Source organism: Oreochromis niloticus, linkage group LG8 (assembly GCF_001858045.2).
Source record: "Oreochromis niloticus isolate F11D_XX linkage group LG8, O_niloticus_UMD_NMBU, whole genome shotgun sequence".
NCBI classification, from domain to species: domain Eukaryota; kingdom Metazoa; phylum Chordata; class Actinopteri; order Cichliformes; family Cichlidae; genus Oreochromis; species Oreochromis niloticus.
This window is the reverse complement of record NC_031973.2, coordinates 24,599,587-24,621,716: the sequence shown is the minus strand read 5'-3', so window position 1 is coordinate 24,621,716 and position 22,130 is coordinate 24,599,587. Positions and strand designations below refer to the sequence as shown.

Sequence of the window (22,130 nt, the reverse complement as noted above, 5' to 3'; positions counted from 1 at the left end):
CTGTCTTACTAGTAGGGCCTGCATTTTACTAAACTTGCACTTGTGGGTGCTGCTTAGGTGGAAAAAATGTTTATTGAATGTTAAGAATAAGATTTATTAAGCGACTTGCTTCGACACTTAATCGTAGGAGTATCAAGTGAATGTGACTAATCACGTATACGTAGGACAGGAACAGCTAGTGACAATGATTTGTCCTCATAGCTGGACAGAAGAATTGGGTTACAATATTAGGAACTGGGTTAAATTAGAAAGAGAATACTTTTTGTGCCTGTTTTATCACATTCAGTGGTTCAAAATGTTACCTATGTGACTGCTAACGGTCATAAACACATGTCCCATCAATTAATCCCTTTGAGGACAGTTGGTAGTAGTGATATTTTTATAAACCAGTAGCTAAACCTTGACCTTATTTCTGAGATCCTTTTCTTTTAGGGGAGCATTTCTGCGCGTGCCACAAAGGGCATTTGTGCGACGAAACCCTGCATGGGTCTATGTTGTCTTATGGGAAGTTGTCTAAGCTTCCCATAAGCCCATATTGCCCAGACAGACATCAAAAGGTTTTAGCTTATGTTTTTGCTGTGCATTAACACTATGTACAGAACCAAGTGAATTCATTAAAAAGTGCTCACTCCAAGCAAACATCAGCATTTGCCAAAATAAAGGTCTTTGATATGAAACAGTGCTGATATATGTTTGGCCAGGCTCTTGGGAATACCTCGGTGTAGGTAACTGAGCAGTACCCCCCGTTACTGGAATAAGAGGTTCCTCTTCGCTGGGCGAGCCGCGATACTGGCCGCTTTTCTCCACTGTTTGCAGAAGCTTAAGTCTCGACTTCCCGATTAGACTCTAAAACTTGAATTGCATGACAAATATAAGGCGCTACACAATGCCAAGTGCAGGCTAAAAGTGAGGGATTAGCTGCAATAAGCCAACATTCGCACCCACTCCACACACAGACTCAATGTGTAATGTGTCCTAATGGCAGAGGTAAATTGAATACTTAAGCTCAACACACATGGGTCTCCGTATCTTCACTCGAAGCCACCTACATCGTTGCTCGACCTGCCAAACCACAAGGCTGAAAGAGCCTATGAGATAGACAGAGCGTGCACTGTATGTATGGCCCTCTGCCGTTCCACCGCTCACTCACCACAGTGGGTTGGTACTCGAGGAGGGGGTCCCAATGACAGGGGGCCCAGTGTTACCTTTAGCCTTGGACCATTCACCGTGAAGGATTTAGGCGTTATTCTATCACGGTTTAATACAAACCGGTTTTTCAGCTGCTTTGTCGCTCCCTCGCTGTGGATCTGTTTCATTCTTCGTGAAACCGATACCTCTGTCTTCCCCTCTTTCCCCCGAGTGGCAATATTTGAATCCTCAGATGGCCCTGCAGTATCAGTTCCTTCCTGAAACAAGCTGACACTCTCGCCTGCCTGTCTCGTACCCTACCTGATGAGAAAGACGTCAGCGGACATTCCTGCATTCCAGATGCTGCTTTAATAACAGCCCCAGAGACAGAAACATGACCGCTTTCAGTGTGTTGCCGTCTCCATTTCGCTCTCTCTTCTTCCCAGTCTCATCTGTTTCGTGTCCATTTTTGTTTTCCCTTCTCCTAGTCAGTCGCATTCAGAAATCCGCAAATTTCTCCAGCATTTGAAAGCCGTAGAAACACGGCCTGCACGCTGGCATCAGAAGCAAGGTTAATCTGGCCTCGTGATTGCACGGTGTTTACCTGGCATGCTCTTCTTCAGTGGTCACGTCCGCCCACCCTCGTCACCCTTGAGTCAACATCCCCATTACTTGCAAACGTTGTCCAGTCTCCATCCAATGTCCAGGCCAAGTTCCTCCCGTGGCTCCCCAGAGGCGGCTCACTGGTCTCGGGTACGCTAAGCCACGAGGCCAGGGTCAGCAGAGGTAAGGAGGAAGTAACTGGAGATTTTTAATTATGAGCCTCAGTGGTGCGATGAGCAGCTCAGCTCATGGCTCCAAGTTCAAGAGAAGTGAACAAACTGGGGTTTAGTATGGTTCCTGAGTTGTACAGAGCAGGCATTAAAGCAACATTTGGCAAAGGTTCCGCGTAAAAATACAACCGTAGTTTCTGCCTCAATCTTTGCTGCCACAAATTTCAGGCAGCTTAAGAAAAGAGTGTGCCATCCTCTGTAATTAGGACCCTGTGGATTCACCCTATTTGTCTAAAATTGTGGATATGGTCACTGGCTTGAAATCTAATTGGCACACAGGAAGCTAAAGCTAAACTGGATAGATTTGTCCTTTGAATATTAGCAAGTCAGTAGTTGCCACCAAAACAACAAAAAAAACCCCCTGGAAACCTGCAGATCTTTTAAGTTTTTCAACTTCTTTTTTAGTAACAGTTTTTATTTCCTATTGCTCAGGTAAATGTTTTATCTCCGTTTTTCTTTTGGATGACAGCACATTGTTTTTAGATTGTAGTCATATTACTGGCTCGTTTTTGTTATCTACATATTTAAAGAGTAACTGAGTAACATGTCGTGGTCCAAAAGACTGGCTCGAAAGGTGAATCAACATACATAACACACATAAGACCTCACAGCACAGGAATCCACTTCAAATTATATGTGCTCATTCAGAGGAGAGAAAGAAGCTGAAATCACTCATTTTAGTATATTTTTTTAGTCAAGTAAAAGCAGAAATGTCTTGATGCATGCTCAATCATCCAGGTAAGTAAATCTCCAAAAGTTGATTCTGTTCATCTGGACGTAGCGTTTTATGGGAGAAACGTTTCATCACTCATCCAAGTGACTTCTTCAGTCTCAGCTGACTGCAGGTTTCCCCAAACCTTATAAACAGTACATTTGCATAATGACTGAAACCAGCCCACTGAAGGAACAATGGGCTGGGAGGTCAGTTCCTTACTCTTAATTATGCAAATTCTCATAACCATTGATCAACAACCACTGATCAAAGAACACTGATCAATGGCCATGAGTACCATTCACAGAGAGTTGGGGAATGGCTGTAATCACAGCATTGTAAGATGGTGAAAGATGTACCCTTAGGCCCCCTCCTCGATTCAGAGATGGTCTTAAAAGCAGAAATATAACTTGCTAAAGAGCTTTCAAAAAGGCTCTGAACTGTACTCTGAACTCTAAACTACACTGAAATTTACCAATAACATAAAAACATTGTTTCAGTTCTCAGACGTTAGTGATCACTAAGGCCAAACTAAAACAATGCCTCTATTACTTGCTTTTTTTCTTTAAGTTCTCTTAAATAAAGTTTGGTATGCTTGGTAGCGCAAAACAGGTCAGTCACAACACTTGCACTTAGGGTATTTCTACCTCTCTTTAGTTCAGAAGTCCCCAAAATAGTCAAAAGTAGAGGTGGATCGATACTAACACAGCTGGATCAATACTTTGTTTCTATCCTCAGAGTCCAGTATGTATCACACTGAATTGTGTCAAATGAATTTTTTGTATCATTTTTTTCACTAAAGAATATACCTCAAACATGCACTATGAAAAATGTCGGAACCTTTATCTGTATCTTTATAGCCTATAGCACATTCAAACAACAGAACCCGATTAAAGTGATTCAACTCATAAATCATTACACTCTGCTGTCCCCTGCATAAGCTCCCTCCCAGGTTATCAGTATCAGTATTGGCAATACTGCCCAGAATTTACTTGGTATTGGTACCAAAATGTGCAATATCACACAGCACCACTCAAAAGTCACCTGACAAAAGAATGACCTGTTAGTGCACCATCCCCTCCACCCCATGTTGTGTTCGGTATGTTGCTCTGTGAGGGCATACTGAGAAATTTTGATGGCAGGAAATCAGACTGAGAAATTTCATTTCGCCACATGTAATGCTACCCAGTAGGGGCTGCAGAAGAAGACAGGTCCAAGTAAATACTATGGCATTGTAAAGAAAAAAAGGAAGTCACCTTTGTGTTCACTGCAAACTGCTAGAAGTAAATCTTGCAGAGCTATCACCGAGGCTATAAACATTTTGGACTAGGCTGTAGGGTTGGAGAGTGTTAAAGTCCACATTCTGAGCAATAAGCAGTCTGACTATCAATTTCATTTTCTTTTAAACACATTTTGAAATAATTGTTTTTGTAACATAAACCATTTTGTGGGGCACTGCAACTTCCTAAAGCAAGTAGGGTAGAATAATTGAACTGGCAACCTCTCAGTTGCAAAAACTATCAGAGCCTGATGTTTTAAGTGCATCTACGGTTTCACTTCTGGCTTTAATGCAGAGGTCATGTATTGGTTGCAATTTTGCAAAGTGACGGTCAAGTCATTTGCTACCCAGAACCTGCCAGATCTCAAAAGCAGTTGCAGAAATCCAAACCTCGCAAGCCAGTTGTTGTTTTTAAGTAAGTAAAGTAGAAGTAACAAGTGATTCACAACAATGGATCTGCAGACTTCCATCTGAGTCTTATTTAGACTGAGGTTACGAGTCATGGACACAATCACGCAGAGCTTTGTGAGACAAACTCTCCTCAGAGAAGCTTAGAATGGATTTAAATGATCAGTATGCTAGAGGAAGGCTCTGACAATGTGAAAGCTCATGAGGTGATGAGTCCAGATGTTGCAAATCAAGCCTGAACATGGTACCACAGCTGGCTTGTTTTACATCAGCAGCACACACACATACACAGACAAAACAATGGGCTTGTACCACCCCAACATTTATGCACACAAATACACAAAAGTAGAAGTACATTATCACACACACACACACAAGCAGACACACACAAATGACGCAATGGCATTCACATCGTTTCAGTATGTGGTCAACAGCACACCACATGTTTATTGGATTAACTTTGAAAAATTGTTATAAAAGACTCTAGATGAAAATTAGCGATAGAAACTTTTGTCCCAAAGGCAAATTAAGTATTAGGAATGTGTAACTGAAAGTAAAAGAAATCCACATGTTTGGATACATTTTTTAAAAAAAATCATCACTGGCAGTAACAGTTTTCTTTTTGCTATCCGGCTTGAAATTGAACATAAACTAGCATATAATGCAATTTTAAAGTATTAATGAGTTTATGTTTGGTGCCTCAGCAGCCAGATCAGAGCCAAGGGATGTCCCGGGATGGAAAAAAGAATAATTACTTTTCACTGTTGATGAGAACTATTCCCGTGGGCGTCAAGTGTGCAAGCACATGTTCAGGAAAAGTCTTGATCTTTTTTAAAGCAAGAGGAGCAGTTAATGTTTATTAAATAAAAATGAAACTGATGAAAGCTGAAAGCAAACAACTATTTCATGGTTCCCATTTGTAACAAGTGACGATTCAAAGTGAGGTACATACAACGTATGTCAGAGAACAAAGTCTTTGTATCTTTTTATTAATGTTAACCACAAACCTTAGTTAGTTAAGAGGGCTTGAAGATGAGCCAACGTTGTGTTGTACAGCTTATTAGGCCAGCTTACACACACTCCATCGTCAGTTCTGAAACCTGAGGTATTTTTATGAATTTTCATTTACTTTTATATTATTTTTCACACAACTACGGGCAATTTTGATTCACCAATTAAGCTAACCCCACTAATTGCATGTTTTTGGACTTTGGGAGGAAGGTACCCGGAAAGAACCCACGCAAACACATGGTGTCTAACCATACTTGCTTACATACTTTGTATGGCAATACCTTGGCTTCCAGGAACACTGTGAGGAATCTCCGAGTCATCTTTTGCCCGTATGTGGCTTCCAATACCCATATTAAACAAATATGTAGGACTGCTTCCCTGCTTTTGTCAATTATCTCTAAAATTAGAAACATCCTGCCTCAGAGTGATGCTAAAAAACTAGTTCATGCATTTATTACCTCTGGGCTCAACTATTTTAATTCATTATTATCGGGTTGTCCTAAAAGCTCCCTGAAAAGCCTTCAGTTGGTTTAAAATGCTGCCACAAGAGTCCTGACTACAAAGAGGAACTAGAAAAACAGAGCATATTTTTCCCATGTTTATTTTGTTCCTCATTAAATCCAGAATGGAATTTAAAATACTTCTCTTCAGAAACAAAATCTTAAATAATTTGGCCCCATATTATCTGAAAGACCTGATAGTACCATATGACCCCAGTAGAGCTCTTTAGTCTCAGACTGCTGGCTTACTTTTGTTCCTAGGATATTTAAAAGTTAAATGGGAGGCAGAATAGGATCTTTATGAGGGCTGGATCAGGTGACCCTGAATCCTCCTTTAGTTATGCTGCAATAGGTCTAGAAGGCTGGGGTCTTCCCATGATGCCCTCACCAGTTTTTCTTCACTTTCCTTTTTTGTTTGTACTCCACTCTGTGTTTAACTGCAGTGATTATTTAAAGTCCTTTTGACAACCACTCGTAGTGGCTGAGCAAATGTCTGACTCTTCACATCCGAAATAATCCAAGGTCCACAGAGCAGAGCTGTAGTCAGTATAAAGCAGTATTTATTTTATGCAATAAATAAATGCATTATCCATTATTTTCAAAGTAAACTGATGACAAAGATTAACTAAGGATTGTCTGAAATCAAGAATGGTGTCTGTAGAGACATGAGGATCTGAGGTCAAAGACTGTCTTCAGGTAGCATCAGTTGCCTTTATGTCCATTGCACACCACTTCCAGCCGCTAGATGGGGCAGACTCAAACAAAGTAATATTAAACTGTGAATCCATCATATACATAATCATCTCTGGCTCCTACATTAACCAGTTAGTTATTATTCACAGTAGGCTGTTCTCCGGACTTCCTCTCCCCAGCCTTCGCCTGGCTCTGCTGAAAGTTTCTTCCTGTTAAAAGGGAGTTTTTCTTCCCTACTGTTGCCATCTGCCCATAGGAGGTCATCTGATTGTTGGGGTTTTCCCTCAGTTACTATAGAGCCTTTACCTTGCAACATAAAGTAGCTTTTGGTGAGTGTTGAGATTTATTTAAAGAAAATTAGACTGAACTGAATTACCTTCAACAGATTAAAAAAGGATATAAAAAGTCACATTAATTTATAATTAACATGGAAACATAAGCAACATTGATCCCTATGAGACTGCTTTTTTGCCGTAGAGCAAATTCAGCTACAACTCTTTAATTTAACTTTTATACATCTTTCTTCCCTTCCACATTGGTATTCTAATCTGAATGACTGTGGTTAGAGCAGGATGGAGGTTTGTGTGGAGGCCTGCTCCCAAAGCAAGCCAGCCAAAGCACGGAGATATCATCACCGTTTCATTAAATGTAGATCTCAGTGTTGCTGAGCAGGGTGCCTGTGCAGGAAGACTTTTTGCTTCAGCAGGAACTGGAGGAATGACAGATGTGACAAGTCTCCGTTCACATATACAGATGCTGATCCTTTTCAAGACAGTATTGATTTTAATAGGGAGTTATTTATTTTCTAAGCAAGTTCACAGATGTTCTTCACAGAATCTGCAACACGTTGCTGTATTAATATATATTTTAAATAATGTAAGAGTGCAAAGCAGCTTGTATCAAACTGAATATTGGAAGAAGTCATGCCTTTAGAATTTCACTCTCACTCACCCATTCACACACATGGGCCAATGGCTGTCATGCAAGGTACCCACCCCACCCACAAGGAGTGACTTAGGGTTCATTGGTTTGGGATTTAGAGCATTGTCTTTGTGTAGAATAAAAAAAACTTCAGATACCCTCTGAAAGCTTTTTGTCCAGTTTTATCAGGCAAGAAATTAACTCTTTTTCTGAGGTCATTTTAAAGTGGCTTCCCCAACCCTCAACGCCCTGCTGCACTGTCAAAGACACCATATCGCTTTCCTTTGTATTACACTTGCTTGTAACTATGTTTTGGTACTTAGCCTACAGAACTACTAACAAAAAAATGCCAAATGAATGTTGCTCACACCCCAGACCTCTCACCATTAATCAACTTTCTGAGGCGAACTCTCTTTGCTTCCTTTGGCAATGGGTTTCTTTTTTTGTTTTGTTTTTTTGTTCACAAGAATTCTGGTTTCTCCACCCTTTTTACCAGAAAGCCGTTTTACCAGAAAAACTTTTGTTCTTACCATGGCACATATATGTTTGAATGAGAGGGAGGCAGGTGGAAATCTGCAGGTACAAGAAGTTTAAATCTCTTTATTTGGATGGGTTAACCATCCATGAGGGTGGATATGAGTGTCAGGTGTGATTTGTGACAGAAGGATAGCAGCAAGAGTGAAAGGGAAGGTTTACAAGACTATAGTGAGACTTGCTGTGATGTAAGATTTGGAGACAGTGGTAATGACAAAAAGAGAGACATTAAGATATACACTGGAAGTCACCAGGAGGAACAGGATTAAAGATGAGTATATCAGAGGGACAGGTGTTCAGTGATAGTGGATGTATTTGACGGATGTTGACAGACAGGAGATAACGAGAAAGACTACAGAGAAGGTTTGTTGATGTTGTGAATGAGGACATGCTTCATGTTGGTGTGACAGAAGAGTAAGCTAGGGTTAGGGCGAAAAGGAGGATCTGCTGTGGTGGGACCTGAAAGAGGTCGAAAGAGGTGGAAAAAAAGTGTAAAAAGTGTATATGATAATAATAAATCAAAACCATTATATACGTATAAAGTTATTACATACAATCTGACAGATATGCATATGTGGTAAATTTCATGGAAAATTAGTATATCATATTTTAATGCTTGGTTTAAGCCCACATTAGTGTGTGTGCACTGTTTGCAATTGATGCCCATTGTTTCCCTTCTCTTTTGGTTGTACAATGAGGCGTCTAGTTTCAAGATTCTGAACCTGGTTGCTGACAGATTTACTGCTAAAGCAAAGCTTACAGCGAGCCAGTATAAAGACAGACAGTGCCATTGTTCCATAGCCATACATTATGCAGTCTGCATTTACTTTATATTGATAAGATACAGAAAAAGGTCTTTTTTTAAAATGCTAGGGTAAAAAAAACCCATTACAAGTCTGTGTGAATGATCCCAAACAAGCTAAAGAAATGTCAACTGTTGTTTCTAGTCGCTGAACTTTTGCATTGAGCCGTGACAGTGATGCCTTCAGGCCGATGCTGCTAAATAGAATACAACTACAATTCAGCCAACTTTTCAAGATTTTGTTGAACATAAGTCTGAACTACGAACAAAAAATACGGAAAAACCAAATCAATATGTGCTTCAATTAACCTCAGTTTCATATATAGAGCACCAAATCACAGCAATATTTGCCTCAATGTGCTTTTTATTGTAAGGTAAAGACCCTCCGATAATAAAGAGACAACTCCAACAATGAAACAGCCCCCTATGAGTACAGTACATCAGGACATGAGTGCATATTTTTTTAAGGAAATATTCATATTGAGGATGATTTCTGTATTAATATGTAGAAAGAATTATGTAATACTTTATCCTATATAATAGAAAAAGCTATCTTTATGTATGGTCTTTCTAACATATTAAATAAAAAATAATATATTAATTTATTCTATCTTTTTTTCATGCTTAGCTTCTCTGGTCAGCAAGAAATACTCAGAGTGTTCAATTTTTAAATTGCCTTTGCCTGACACCAAATGACCCAAGCACATCAAATCATTACACACTGCATGGCACCAATTACCAGCAACCGCAACTGTAAAGACAGCGAGGGACCCAGAAGAGGAAATGGACCCTTGGTAGGGAAAAAAAAAGACCTGTTACTGTTACAAAAGAAAGGGAACCAAAAACACACTGAGGAATCCTTTCAGACGTCTGCCCCCACCTTCACCGCCCCCATCCTGCCTCCTGCACAATTCAATAAGCTGTAAAAATGTGCTGCGTTATAGTTGGACGTCCTCTGCTGCTCAGAGTAATGTTTCGCTGCGTCAGAGCTTTTTCTCCTATAGTGCATAAGAGAAACGCTCTCCCCCAACCTGCGACTCATGGCTGCGCTCAATCCCGGGAAGGAAGGAGGGAGTTTTCCAGCAGCCACCCGCTGACAACCCGCTTTCCCCCCCCCAACACACACACACACACACACAACTTCTTCTTTGGCTAAACCCAAACAACTGCTCAGCATTAAGGTGTGGATCTGTCATTAGTTAGCTCGGACTGGCTGGGTGAGACCATTGTTATTGTTAAAGCGAGGGCTGTTTGCACAAGCCATATCTTCGGAGGGAAATGGTACTCCTCTGCGGCTTTTTTGACTCAGCCTGAGTGGATTGGGTTTCCATTCGCTTTTCCAACCTCTCGTACAGCGGCATGAGCGGCTAATGCACATATTTTAATCAGCAACAACTCAGGTTGCTGGGAAATGTGTCTAGTGGAATGAAGCGACCGGCTCTGTTTTCTGCTGGATTTACTCTGAAGAAAAGTGCCGACTCACTGACTTTGGCCAGAAGTATCTCAGCTGATTTTTCAGCCTAGCCAAAAGCATGTGAAAGCAAAATAATGTTTTGGTTTTTTTTGGTTTTTTTTAGGGGGGGGTGGAGCAGAGTATAATCTGAAAGGTAAAAAAATCATTCATAGACTTGGCAGCAGGGGGTTTGGGTCAGTGACGGATGGCAGACAGTGCTTTCCTCCTCAGGAGTTGCCCGGGTCTTTCCTAACTGTTATTTAAACAGCTTGAGGAGGAGAGTGACGGTCAACAAACACCTGGTGCCTAGACGATCAGATCAGAGCGGAACAGACGCGCACAGGCTCGAGGCAGCTATTAATCACTGCGAGTTATTCCAAGAACTCGCACCTATCAGGCTCCACGAGACGCTTCCCTCACATTCTCCCCACTGCTTCGGTATTCTACGATCTCTGATTGTTTCCTGGTCACAGTATAGCCCTTACACAACACAAAGGTACATTTTTAACAAGGAGGAATTGCTGAACCATCTATTCATCAAATTTAAAAACTTAAATTAGTCATTCAAAGTATAGCTACAGGCCCAAAAGGGTAAAAATCAATCAACAATATTTAAGGGTATTCTATTCTTTTATATTATGCCCACACAATATTAGGTGAAATTAAAGTGACATAGCAAATAATAATAATTAATGCAACTTTAGATGTGTGGATGCTGACACTCAATGAAAGTGGCTATACCAATGTGTGTGTGTATGTATTCTGCAGGGATCTTGTTATCAGGATGCCTGTATAACTTACCAAAGGTGCCTCAGAGGCCTTCCATCTTCTCTGTGTCATCTAGGGATGGGTATCGTTTAGGTTTTATCCGATACCGGTGCCAAACCGGTACTTTTGAAACGGTGCCGGTGCTTAAACGGTGCTCAAACCGGTGCTTAAAGAATGGAAAACACAAACTTTGTCCAAAAACATCTCATGTTCAGCTGTTTTTTTGTAAAAAGATAACAATGTTAGCCTTTTCTGCAGCTATAGGGGATTTATGGCATCACTCTTGGCTGGAAGCAGTGCTTAAACAATGGAAAAAACACAAACTTTGTCCAAAAACCTCTCATGTTTAACTGTTTTCCACTTTTTCTTTGGTCATTTTAGCCTTTTTGGCCAGGGTGAAGGGAGTATCTGCCATCAAACAAGAAGACAGCCGCATGTAACTACGACGGTGTTTGCTAGTTCACCTTACATGCATTAATGTAATAATGTGGTTAGCGTACTCAACGTTAATTACACACGAACAACATGAAGCTACTCACGCAGAGGAGAACGGCTGCTGCTGCCATCATCATCCGTCATCATTTCTGCTACACTGACAGGGCTAGGGGCCAGGACTCACCTGGCCCCGCCTACTATCCTCGGAAACGTAAAATGATTGGCTAGAATTGGCTCAGGAAAAAAAAAGCACCGAAATAAAGCACCGAAATGTGCGCTGCTTTTCGGTCTGGTTACTACCGTTTATGGCACCGGACACCGGTACCCATCCCTAGTGTCATCTCATTACTATCTCCCTGCCTTTGTACACATCACTGTACATTCCCCCCTGAAAGCAGTCACTACGCATTCAGTGTAGTCATGGGTACATTTTCCATCAAACTTTGGCTGCTTGTTCTAGTTTTCAACTTCATTTCCCGAACAGAACCAACCCAAATCCACGTATAAAAGATGGACATTGCTTCTGGGTATGGAAAGTCAAGCCAGCATGGAAATGTCCTAAACTTACATTATTTGTAATGATCAGCAGGGGGCGACTCCTCAGGTTTCAAAAAGACGTCTGTTTGTATGAAATCAATGGGAAAAAAATCTTACATTACATACTTACATTAAAGAGTAATGCACATCATCTACTTCCAGATCTACCACTCGCTTGTAAGTGATTATATGAAAATTTGATAAGAAAATGTGATAAGAAAATTTCCCCAGAATGGCTCCATTTGTTTGCCTCAATTAAATGCTGCTCCTTTAAACCTGAATTCATATCTGAAACCTGGATGCTCAGAAACATAAAGCAGGCAAGACTTTAGCAGCTGACTCCCACTGTTTGCTCAGAGTTTTTACGCTGTAGCTCCAAGTCAAGATGAGAAGTTTCCCAAGACCTCACCCTGCCTTCAGCACACTCTTGTCATCCAATTCCCCCTAAAAGAACGCAGGATGGGCTACCCTTTCATCCTGGAGTAGCTTTGAAACCATCAAACTATAAAGCTACAGACTTCAGGAATATCTAGGTGGGGCTATGTCAGTATAACTATACCAAAAAAAACACAAAAACATTCAGGTTTTCTGTCAAAAGAACAAGAGTCCAACTTTGTGTGTGTGACATGCGGAAGAGGAGGGCATCCAAGAGTGCTCATCCTCAGGTCAGTGGTAATTAGATTTTTTCCCATTGTTTTCTATTTTTGACATGATGCCAGATGGGAGTCAAGGTTGCTTGTGGTGTCACTGCGTTCATGTATACACGTGTTTTTGATCTGTGCAGATCTACCAGATGACAGATTTGCAGCTGCTTCAAAGCCAATACACAAAGAAGGCTTTACTAAGTTTTCTGTTGTTTTGCCTTATTATTGATAAATGTCTCTTCTTATTATTCTTTTATTAAGGACTGGATTGCAGATGCTTTTATAAATCAATCAGTTTTAGTAGTTAAAATGGACATACAATGCCTCTTTCAAGCCAGAGTACTAAGGTAAAGACCCAACAGAGAGAAATACAGAGAAGAAACCTCCAGAAGAACCAGGTTCAGGGAGGGGCGGCCATCTGCCGTGGCCAGATGCAGGTCAGGGGAGGAAGACAGGACAAAAGACACACCGTGGAAGACAGACGAGATTAATAATACCTAATGCTCCTCATCATGCTTGGACATTGCATGTGGTGTTCCACAAGGCTCTGTACTAGGTCCAAAATTATTTATTATTTATATAAATGATATCTGGAAGGTATCTGATATATTGCAATTAGTATTATTTGCAGACGACACAAATATGTTTGTTCTGGGGGGAATCTAAAGGAGCTGCTGGATACGTTCACTTCAGAAATGTGCAAAATTTAAAAATGGTTTGACAGGAACAAACTATCGCTAAATCTAAGTAAAACTAAAATCGTCTTATTGGGGAACTCCCAAAGAAACTCACAAGTGCAGATGATAATAGATGATAAAATAAGCTGGACGTCTCATGTAAATCATATACATAACAAAATTTCAAGAAGTATTTCAATTTTGAGTAAAGTAAAACACATTCTGGACCACAAATCACTCCACATTCTCTATTGTTCACTGATTTCACTGTATTTGCATTACTATGCAGAGGTTTGGGGCAATACTTATAAATGTTTGCTAACATCAATCTTCATACTGCAAAAAAGGGCCATAAAGATAAACCATAAAACTGGTTACAGAGATCATACAAATCCACTGTTCTTAAAATCAAAAATACTAAAATTCACAAATCTGGTTCATTTTCTCACTGTGCAAATGATGTATAAAGCAATAAACAACCTACTTCCTGACAATATTCTAAAATTGTTTTCTAAAAGGGAACGGGGATACAATTTGAGGGGGGGGATTAAAATTAAAACATCCCTGTATCTGTACAACACTAAAAAGTTTTTGCATCTCTGTTTGTGGAGTGAAGTAACTATATGCTTTATCAAAAAAAAAAAAAAAAAGTCTTAAGCCTAATTTTAAAAGTAGAGAGGGTGTCTGTCTCCAGAATCCAAACTGGTTCCACAGAAGAGGGGCCTGAAAACTGAAGGCTCTGCCTCCCATTCTACATTTAAATACCTGAGGAACCAAAAGTATGAAGAGCTTTACTGGGGTTTAAAAACCAGGTCTCCTGTACTCACTGCCACAGCCGTGTGTCTGAAATGACAGTATCAGAGACACCTGGTCTCACTGACATCAAGCAGAGCCCTGAGTAGAAACAACAGTCTTAGACCTCGAACTTTCAAAATTTTGCATCAATGGGAAAATCATAATAGGCCACCTTTGCAAGTGAGAAGGCCCTTTTGCTTTTTTTTCATCCATGTTGAATTTTTTTTCAGGCATCTATCAGCTATTCAAAGATAACTTGGTGTAAAGTTGAACAAAGGGTCATTTAAATGGGTCTAGCATGCAAAGTCCCTTTTTTTTAACCTGCTTTACATACTGCGAGATTACGGCTGTGCTGTTTTGTAAATGATGCCACACTCAGATCCATACTCCACTTCAGAAAGCAGAAAAACAAGATTCAGAAGAAGTAAACAGCCAGGCTGCTCTTATGGCGATGGGAAGATGTAAGTTGGCTGTTAAAGCCACTGAGTGGGAATGCTAACGAATCAAATGGCAGAGGAAGTCAAACGTGTTTCTAAATCAGGGTAATGGGATCCAGTTGTGGAAGACGAATATATTTTTGTTCTTTGACTTAACCAAATAAGGATATAATGGTATCTTCACTGTTGCCTCACGTTTCCATTGTGATCTTTGATTTCTCAAAGTGGCATTAAAGCAAATCTTTAAAGTCGACTTTTCTAAAACCTCTATTCACTTTGTGGACTCATGACACATTAATTGTGTCTTAGAAACCGCTCAGCTCCAGGTTGTGTCTTCCTTTTCTTTTCTTCCCTGTACACTTTCCAACACCCCCCCCTTCCTTTTTTAGCCCCTCTTGGCATGTTTACTTGGTCAACAGCATCACCACGTTTTCCCCCACTCTGCTCTGTGAGTCAATGCGTTCATGCCTCCGTTGCTCTTACAAGCAAACACGGTTGCATTTGGTGGCCTCGTGCAGCGGCACGCAGCGTGCACGCGACCTTGCTGGCGTCCCACGAGCCATTTAACGCCGATCCAAACTGCTCCCTTCTATTTGTGTTCAAACTGAGTATCTTAAATAAGCACGGCTCGTGTAAATAAACTCACAGTGGAACGGAGGAGTCGGCGATGTTAGGCTTTAGTGTTTTGGAACCACAGGCCTAATTGGTGAGGCAGAGAGAGAATTACTGAGCGATTCAGAGTTTGAGCAGCCGAACTAAAAGCAAACAGGCAGCGTTACGGCATCCAGAATATTCTCCCTTTTTAAAGCACTTAGGAGCAAGGGGAGAAAGGAAAAGCGGTGAGATTTGTCTCTGTTTAAAACAAAACCAAAAAAAGCTGTGGGTGTCTGTATGTGTGCAGCTCATTGAGCAACAAGAGCAGGCAGCAGAGTTAAATTAGCTCTTACCTGACATCTGTGAGCTATTAAAAGCAACTTCAGGTAGCACATGTTGTCCACATTAACCTGAACCGAGATTTACATTTCCACATCTCCACAAAGCATAATAAACAATCAAAAGGGGGGCATGTGCAGGCAGGTTACCATCATCAGTGACCGCCTCGAGAGCACGCCACAGGGTCGTCGGAGAACAGTGTGTCATGATTTCTGAGATGAATCATCATAAATTTGCAAATTTTGAACACATTTTAATCATCACTAAATCACTGTGATTTAAAACACAGTTCAGTGTGCTACATACACAGAAACAAAGTATTGATCCTATCGTGCTAATATAAGTCGAGTACCAATACCACTGTTGGCAGATAGATTAAGCTCTACCTTGACTTACTACAGCTTTAAAAAGCTGTTTACACATTTATATCTGTTGTGTAATCATAATCTAAATCAATGATCTCAAAGTCATTTTACATTGTGGACCCACCACTATGATCTTAAGTGGGCCGAACAAAAAAAGCTCCCCTTTCTTCAAGCCTCAATAAGTTTAACTGTGCATTTAATCCCTGAGATATCAACATATCTGTTGATTAAAAAAAATGACATGATAAAAAAAAAATGCTGCTGCAGCAAATGAAAGAAATCTGTCAGCATAACTATCTGGACTAAACTGTGGATAGTTTCTGTAGTAGATTGTGAAAACAGTAACTTTTCTATAATTTAATTACTTATTTACCAGTTTATTAGCAGGAAAAGTTGAAAAACTTTTCAAAATACAGCTAAAAGTCCAAAGCCTCTGCTGTCCTTCACATTTTTCCAGTGCCATCCCGCGGGCCTGATTTCCAGTATTTGCTGGGCTGATTCTGGCCCCGGACCCTTATGTTTGACACCCCTGACCTGTTTCTCTTACTTGTAAAGAGCTATTGTCACATTGCTGCCTTTCTACAGTTACATAGGCAGACTATATGCATGCATGCATTTATCAGTACGTTACTACTGCTGCAAAAAAAAAAGAAAGATTTTTACAGTTCCTACTTAAAATGAGATGTACATAAATTAATAAACCCTATAAAATAAAGCTTCTTAATGGAAGTCATATTGTAAAAGTAGTGTTTCAAATAAGTGCAGGATTCCAAAGAGAATACAGAGTTTATAATACTGTGTAACAGAACTCTGTTTTATGAAGCACATTTGGAGGGGAAAACAGGTAGAGGCCGGAGCTGAAGTTGAACAGTCAGCAAATTGAACAAAATCCGCAATTCACTGGATTATTGCTCTGTTGTTGGAAATGAGAAGAGCGACACAAATCAAAAGCTGATGTTTGACAGCAACTGTTGCTCTGCAGCAGGCTTTACTCTCCTCCTCCTCCTCCTCCTTCTGGCATGCCCAGGGTGGCAAGTTTACTGCTTTTCTAGACTGCTGTCCCCCCCTATTGTTCAGATGCTGTAACTGTAGGTAAGCTTCTCGGTTTGATGGAAGACGAGCAGAGAAAATGTTAAAGTAGGAGTAGAAAGTAATTGAAGCTGTTTGAGACGCCGGACTGCTGAGAGTAACACGGTTTTGTTGGTAAACTATCTGCAGATCTTTTGCCTCTCACGTCTGTTTTCAAAAATAATTTGTTTTCCGTCATTATAAAATGCCACTTTGAGTAATTCATAATATCTGGATAGATATTCAGTACGTCATGATAAATGTCCCCATGAAGCCTTAAATGAACTAGAAAATTCAAAACTTAAAAGAAAATTTGAAAAATTAAACACAGCATACAGACGCTGGTGAGCAGTGCCGTGTGTGTGTGTGTGCGTGTGTCAAGGAAATGTGTGTGCTGCCCGCGCTGGTTAGGAGAAGGAAAAAATGGGATCAAATTCCTTCACTCTGGCGTCACATGTTGCCAGCCAATCGGATTAGGGCTTTCCTCACAACCTTAAAGCCCTATAAAGCCCGCATGCAAAACGTTTGCAGTTCAAAGCACTCAAGCTTCTTGGGGATTGTACTTGGGAACGAGAAGGGAGCTCTTTACCGTTTCATTCTGCACAGCTGAACACAGAGTCGTACCTGCTGGCGTGTTTTGGGTTGTTTTGTGTTTTTTTTAGTCCTTGCAAGTGCGGATCCGTTTGCAGAATCCAGACTTATCCGGGAGAACTCGTGCGTAAAAGCGCCTCCTCTCCAGATCGGCTTTTACGCACGGTACACGGGAGAGAATTTGAGAATCTTCCCCGTTTTTTCCCCCTGTTTTTTTGCTGAACGGTTTTGCTCAAGGGCATCCTGGCAAGGTGAAGTGAAGTCAGAGGCTTTCCCACTCCTCTCTCTCAAAAAAGCAGAATTAACTCCCCGATTTCACGCGTAAATTGGCACCAAACAGTTTTTCGTATGAATCTCCTCGACCCCTACCTGAAGATGACGGAGGAACAAGACAAGTGTCTCTCTGACGCCCCGAGCCCGAGCATGTCTGAGGACTCTGCGGGCTCCCCGTGCCCGTCCGGCTCGGGCTCCGACACCGAGAACACCCGGCCGTCGGAGAACGGGCTGCTCAGAGCGGACGGATCTCTGGGCGACTTCAAAAAGGACGAGGAAGACAAGTTTCCCGCTTGCATCCGCGAAGCCGTGTCCCAGGTGCTCAAGGGTTACGACTGGACCCTCGTGCCCATGCCGGTGCGCGTTAACGGATCTACCAAGAATAAGCCCCACGTTAAGAGACCAATGAACGCGTTCATGGTGTGGGCTCAGGCTGCTCGGAGGAAGCTGGCGGATCAGTACCCGCACCTTCACAACGCGGAGCTCAGCAAGACACTCGGAAAACTCTGGAGGTAAGTGTGGATGCGCTGTAAATAGTTCGGCACTTTTTACGTAAAGATTTAGCATGCACTGTCTGATATTTGTCAATATATAAATGTAGAATTTCATTTTGTTCCCACAGTTAGTTTCTTCTTGTTTATGAATTACAGTAGAAAACTGACTGGTTTATTAATTGGTCATTTGTATGCACAGACTTCTCAATGAAGGAGAGAAGCGGCCGTTCGTGGAGGAGGCTGAGCGTCTCCGGGTGCAGCACAAGAAGGATCACCCGGACTACAAATACCAGCCCCGAAGGAGGAAGTCTGTAAAGAACGGGCAAAGCGAGGGCGAGGACGGGAGCGAGCAGACGCACATTTCCCCAAACGCCATCTTCAAAGCTCTCCAGCAGGCGGACTCCCCTGCATCCAGCATGGGAGAGGTGCATTCTCCTGGAGAGCACTCAGGTGAGGACCTCCTGCCATCATTTCAGATTGTATAAGATAAATATTGAATTTCAGTCCAACTAGAATGCTTAAACAGTCCAAAACCTGTCCTTAATTTCACAGCAAAATCTAACCTGTGTCATTTTGTGCCCTCCAGGCTCCCAGGGTCCCCCTACCCCTCCCACTACCCCAAAGACTGATGTCAGCTCAGGCAAGGTCGACCTAAAACGTGAAGTAGGCCTCCGCTCCCTGCCTGATGGTCCCGGTGGGCGACAGCTCAACATCGACTTCCGCGACGTGGACATCGGCGAGCTGAGCAGTGATGTCATCTCCCATATTGAGACCTTCGATGTCAACGAGTTCGACCAGTATCTCCCTCCCAACGGCCACCCGGGCTCCACCAACGCAGCGCCAGTAAGTTACACTGGCAGCTACAGCATCAGCAGCGGCGGCGCTCCAGTCAGCCCCCAGTCAGGAGGCGCCTGGATGGCTAAAAGCCCGAACCAGCAGGGACAACAGCAGCAGCAGCACACCCTGACCACCCTGGGGAGCAGCGGGGCTTCAGACGCCGCTCAGACCCAGCATAGGACCCAGATCAAGACGGAGCAGCTGAGCCCGAGCCACTACAGCGAGCAGCAGGGCTCCCCGCAGCACGTCAGCCCCTACAGCCCCTTCAACCTGCAGCACTACAGCCCCTCCTCTTCCTACCCGGCCATCTCCAGGGCACAGCAGCAGCAGTACGACTACCCCGACCACCAGGGGGGAGGCACTGCAACTGCCTCCTCCTACTACAGCCACGCGGGGGCGGGGCAGAGCTCGGGGCTGTACTCAACTTTCAGCTACATGAGCAGCCCAACCCAGAGGCCCATGTACACGCCCATAGCCGACAACACAGGGGTGCCCTCCATCCCGCAGAACAGCCCGCAGCACTGGGATCCAGCGCCGGTTTACACCCAGCTCACCAGACCCTGAGACACTTACAACGCAACACTTTACTCTGGGAGGGAGGGAGGGTGGTTCCCCCGTCAATCAGACACTTGAACTCAGAAAAAAAAAAGAAAAAAAAGAGAGAAAGGAGAGCTGGACTTGTGATTGGCTCACGTAGTGCCTTGCTATTATAGAAGCTATATATTATATTTTTAGAGAGATGGAAGACTTTAAGAAAATCCTCTGTGAGGACTTACTGATTGTCAATATTTCTGTAGGTACTGTTTATGTTTCCATAATTTTTCTTTCTTTCTTTTTTTTTGAATATGCTGGCAGTTTGTAACCCATGGGGACATGGGGTTGGGGTGGGCAGAGGGTTAGGATAATTATTTGTACCTGTAGATATAAAATTTTAAAAAAAAACAGCTTTATATTTTTTTTTAACCAGTTCGGCAACTAACCACTGGCAGTAGTGCAGATTCTGGTTCTCTGTCAGGTTTCTGTTACTTTTTGTTGTTGTTGTCGTCACCGCTTACTCTTTTTGTGTGCCATTCAGCGAGTACGGTTTGTATTTTATGCTGTTGGAGTCCTGTTGTTGTCTGTTAGGCAATACAAGAAGAAAGACAGAGACTTTGCCTCCCAGTGCCGCGCTGTCTCGATGGCGGGGAGGGAGACGGCGACCCCTTGCACCACCCGTGCCTTGGATTTAAGATTTTCCCCCCGACGTTTTGTACTTTTTGTGTGTCTGCGCGGCTGCAGCTGAGATTACGCTTAACTGTCCAACAGTGTGTGCTTGACAGCCACAGGAAGTCACCTTTAACCCCCCCCCCCTGCGGTCTCCCCACTCCCACAGGCTGGTGTCCAGTATGCACCCCCTCAAACTTTACCCTCCAGGTCGAATCCAGTTTTATTTATTTATTAACTTTATTTCAAAGTAATTATTTTACATGCTATTCTTATTACTAATGAATTGTCCTCTTTGCAATGTAGACAACATATAACCCCCCCTCTTTTTCTTTTTTCTTTTTGTTTTCCCAACCCAGGAGGTACGTAGACAAAATGGTACATGCTGTAGTCCTCTTTTTCTGGTTTATTTATCTTATCTAAATGTTTTAAGTATGTGTTTGCCTTTGTTTCGTGGGTTTGGAGGGGGGACTATCTAACAAAATGATTTTTATGTTATTTGTGAATTTTTCTTTGCGTTGGACTTCAAAATATGGTTAAAAGAACTGGAAAATAGCATCTCTCACAGTTCTGTTTTTGTTCATGCATTCACCAGAGGGGAACATACATCCTTTCTGCTCTGCAAGCTCCATTTCCTTTTCTCTGAGTATCAAAGAACTGATGATTCCAGTAATCGTTTACCCCCCCTCCTGCAATCTTACCATGTATTTGTACTGTCTTTAAAGACACTTTTGTATATGTATTTGCAATAAAAAAGAAAATGCTATTAAAAAAAAGAGTTTGTCATTTATGACTCAGCATAAAACTGCAATATTACAGTGCTGACTAACACATGACACCAATGTTGTTAATGATACTGGTACAGTGAAAGGGTTAAACAAAGAGTGCCAAGAAGCAGCGTTAGTGTTTGTTTTCCCAGAAGCCCTGCGTTTTTTTTCCCCTACCCTCTTCCTCCTTCTCCTCCTGTCAGCTGGTGACAGCAGGGGGTTGTGAACCTTCTTGAAGGGAGGGGGTCTGGACGTGGGCGTTCGATGTGGTAACATGTACTGTGGTAAAACTAATAAAAATTTACCGAATTGATTCCAAAGGAAAACTGGGCTGGTCAGGTCCTGCTTAGATAAGACAGCAGGGAGGGCTGATCCACACAAACAAGTCCACAGTGCAAAACAGGATAACACTGAGTTATTTCAAGCATTGCATTCAAAGCATATGGTTTTTATTTTTACAGGAAAAAAACAAAACGCTTGCAACTAGAGGACAGGTTATTGTGCATCAGACATCCTGTTAAAAGTCAGTGATGTAAGCTGAGAGCAACCTGAAGACTAAGAAGAAAGTAAGAAAAGTTAAAAACAGAGTATTTTGAAACCATTGCAACTACAACATAAGAGACCAGTAAACAGCAATAGTTTTAATAACTGATGTGATTAAGTGAAGCTTATAACTGAAGAAATCTGGAATTGTTAAGTGGTCTCTCTGACACAGAACGGTAAGCATTTCAATTGAACTTAAGCCATTTGTCAGAGAACTGGGACCTTTATATCAAGTTTGGAAGTTGTTTTGTTTCTTAATATTATACTGTATATGTTTTGTTTTATTTCAGTCAGTATGTGTCTGCTTGTTCATCAATATTTGTATGTTTGCACAGATACCTTTCTAGAAGGTACTACTGTAAACTGTGCAAGTATTATTGACTCTGCTCTGCTGTTTGGTAATTTTTAAAAGAATAGTTAGCTATTTGATGAAGTGCGCTTTTTAGTTTCTTTCATTTGAAAAACACACCTAGCAGCACGGCTAAAGCT

The 22,130-nt window shown here is 41.8% G+C and overlaps 1 protein-coding gene across 1 annotated transcript; it reads left to right on the top strand.

Annotated features, from left to right (window-relative positions):
* Positions 1–17,872: 17,872 nt before the first annotated feature.
* On the top strand, positions 17,873–21,107 carry LOC100693400 (transcription factor Sox-9-A). Its single transcript, XM_005447985.2, has 3 exons — positions 17,873–18,309; positions 18,491–18,741; positions 18,878–21,107. The coding sequence occupies exons 1-3, from the start codon at positions 17,873–17,875 to the stop codon at positions 19,690–19,692; spliced, it is 1,503 nt and encodes a 500-aa protein (XP_005448042.1). The 3' UTR covers positions 19,693–21,107.
* Positions 21,108–22,130: the final 1,023 nt, after the last annotated feature.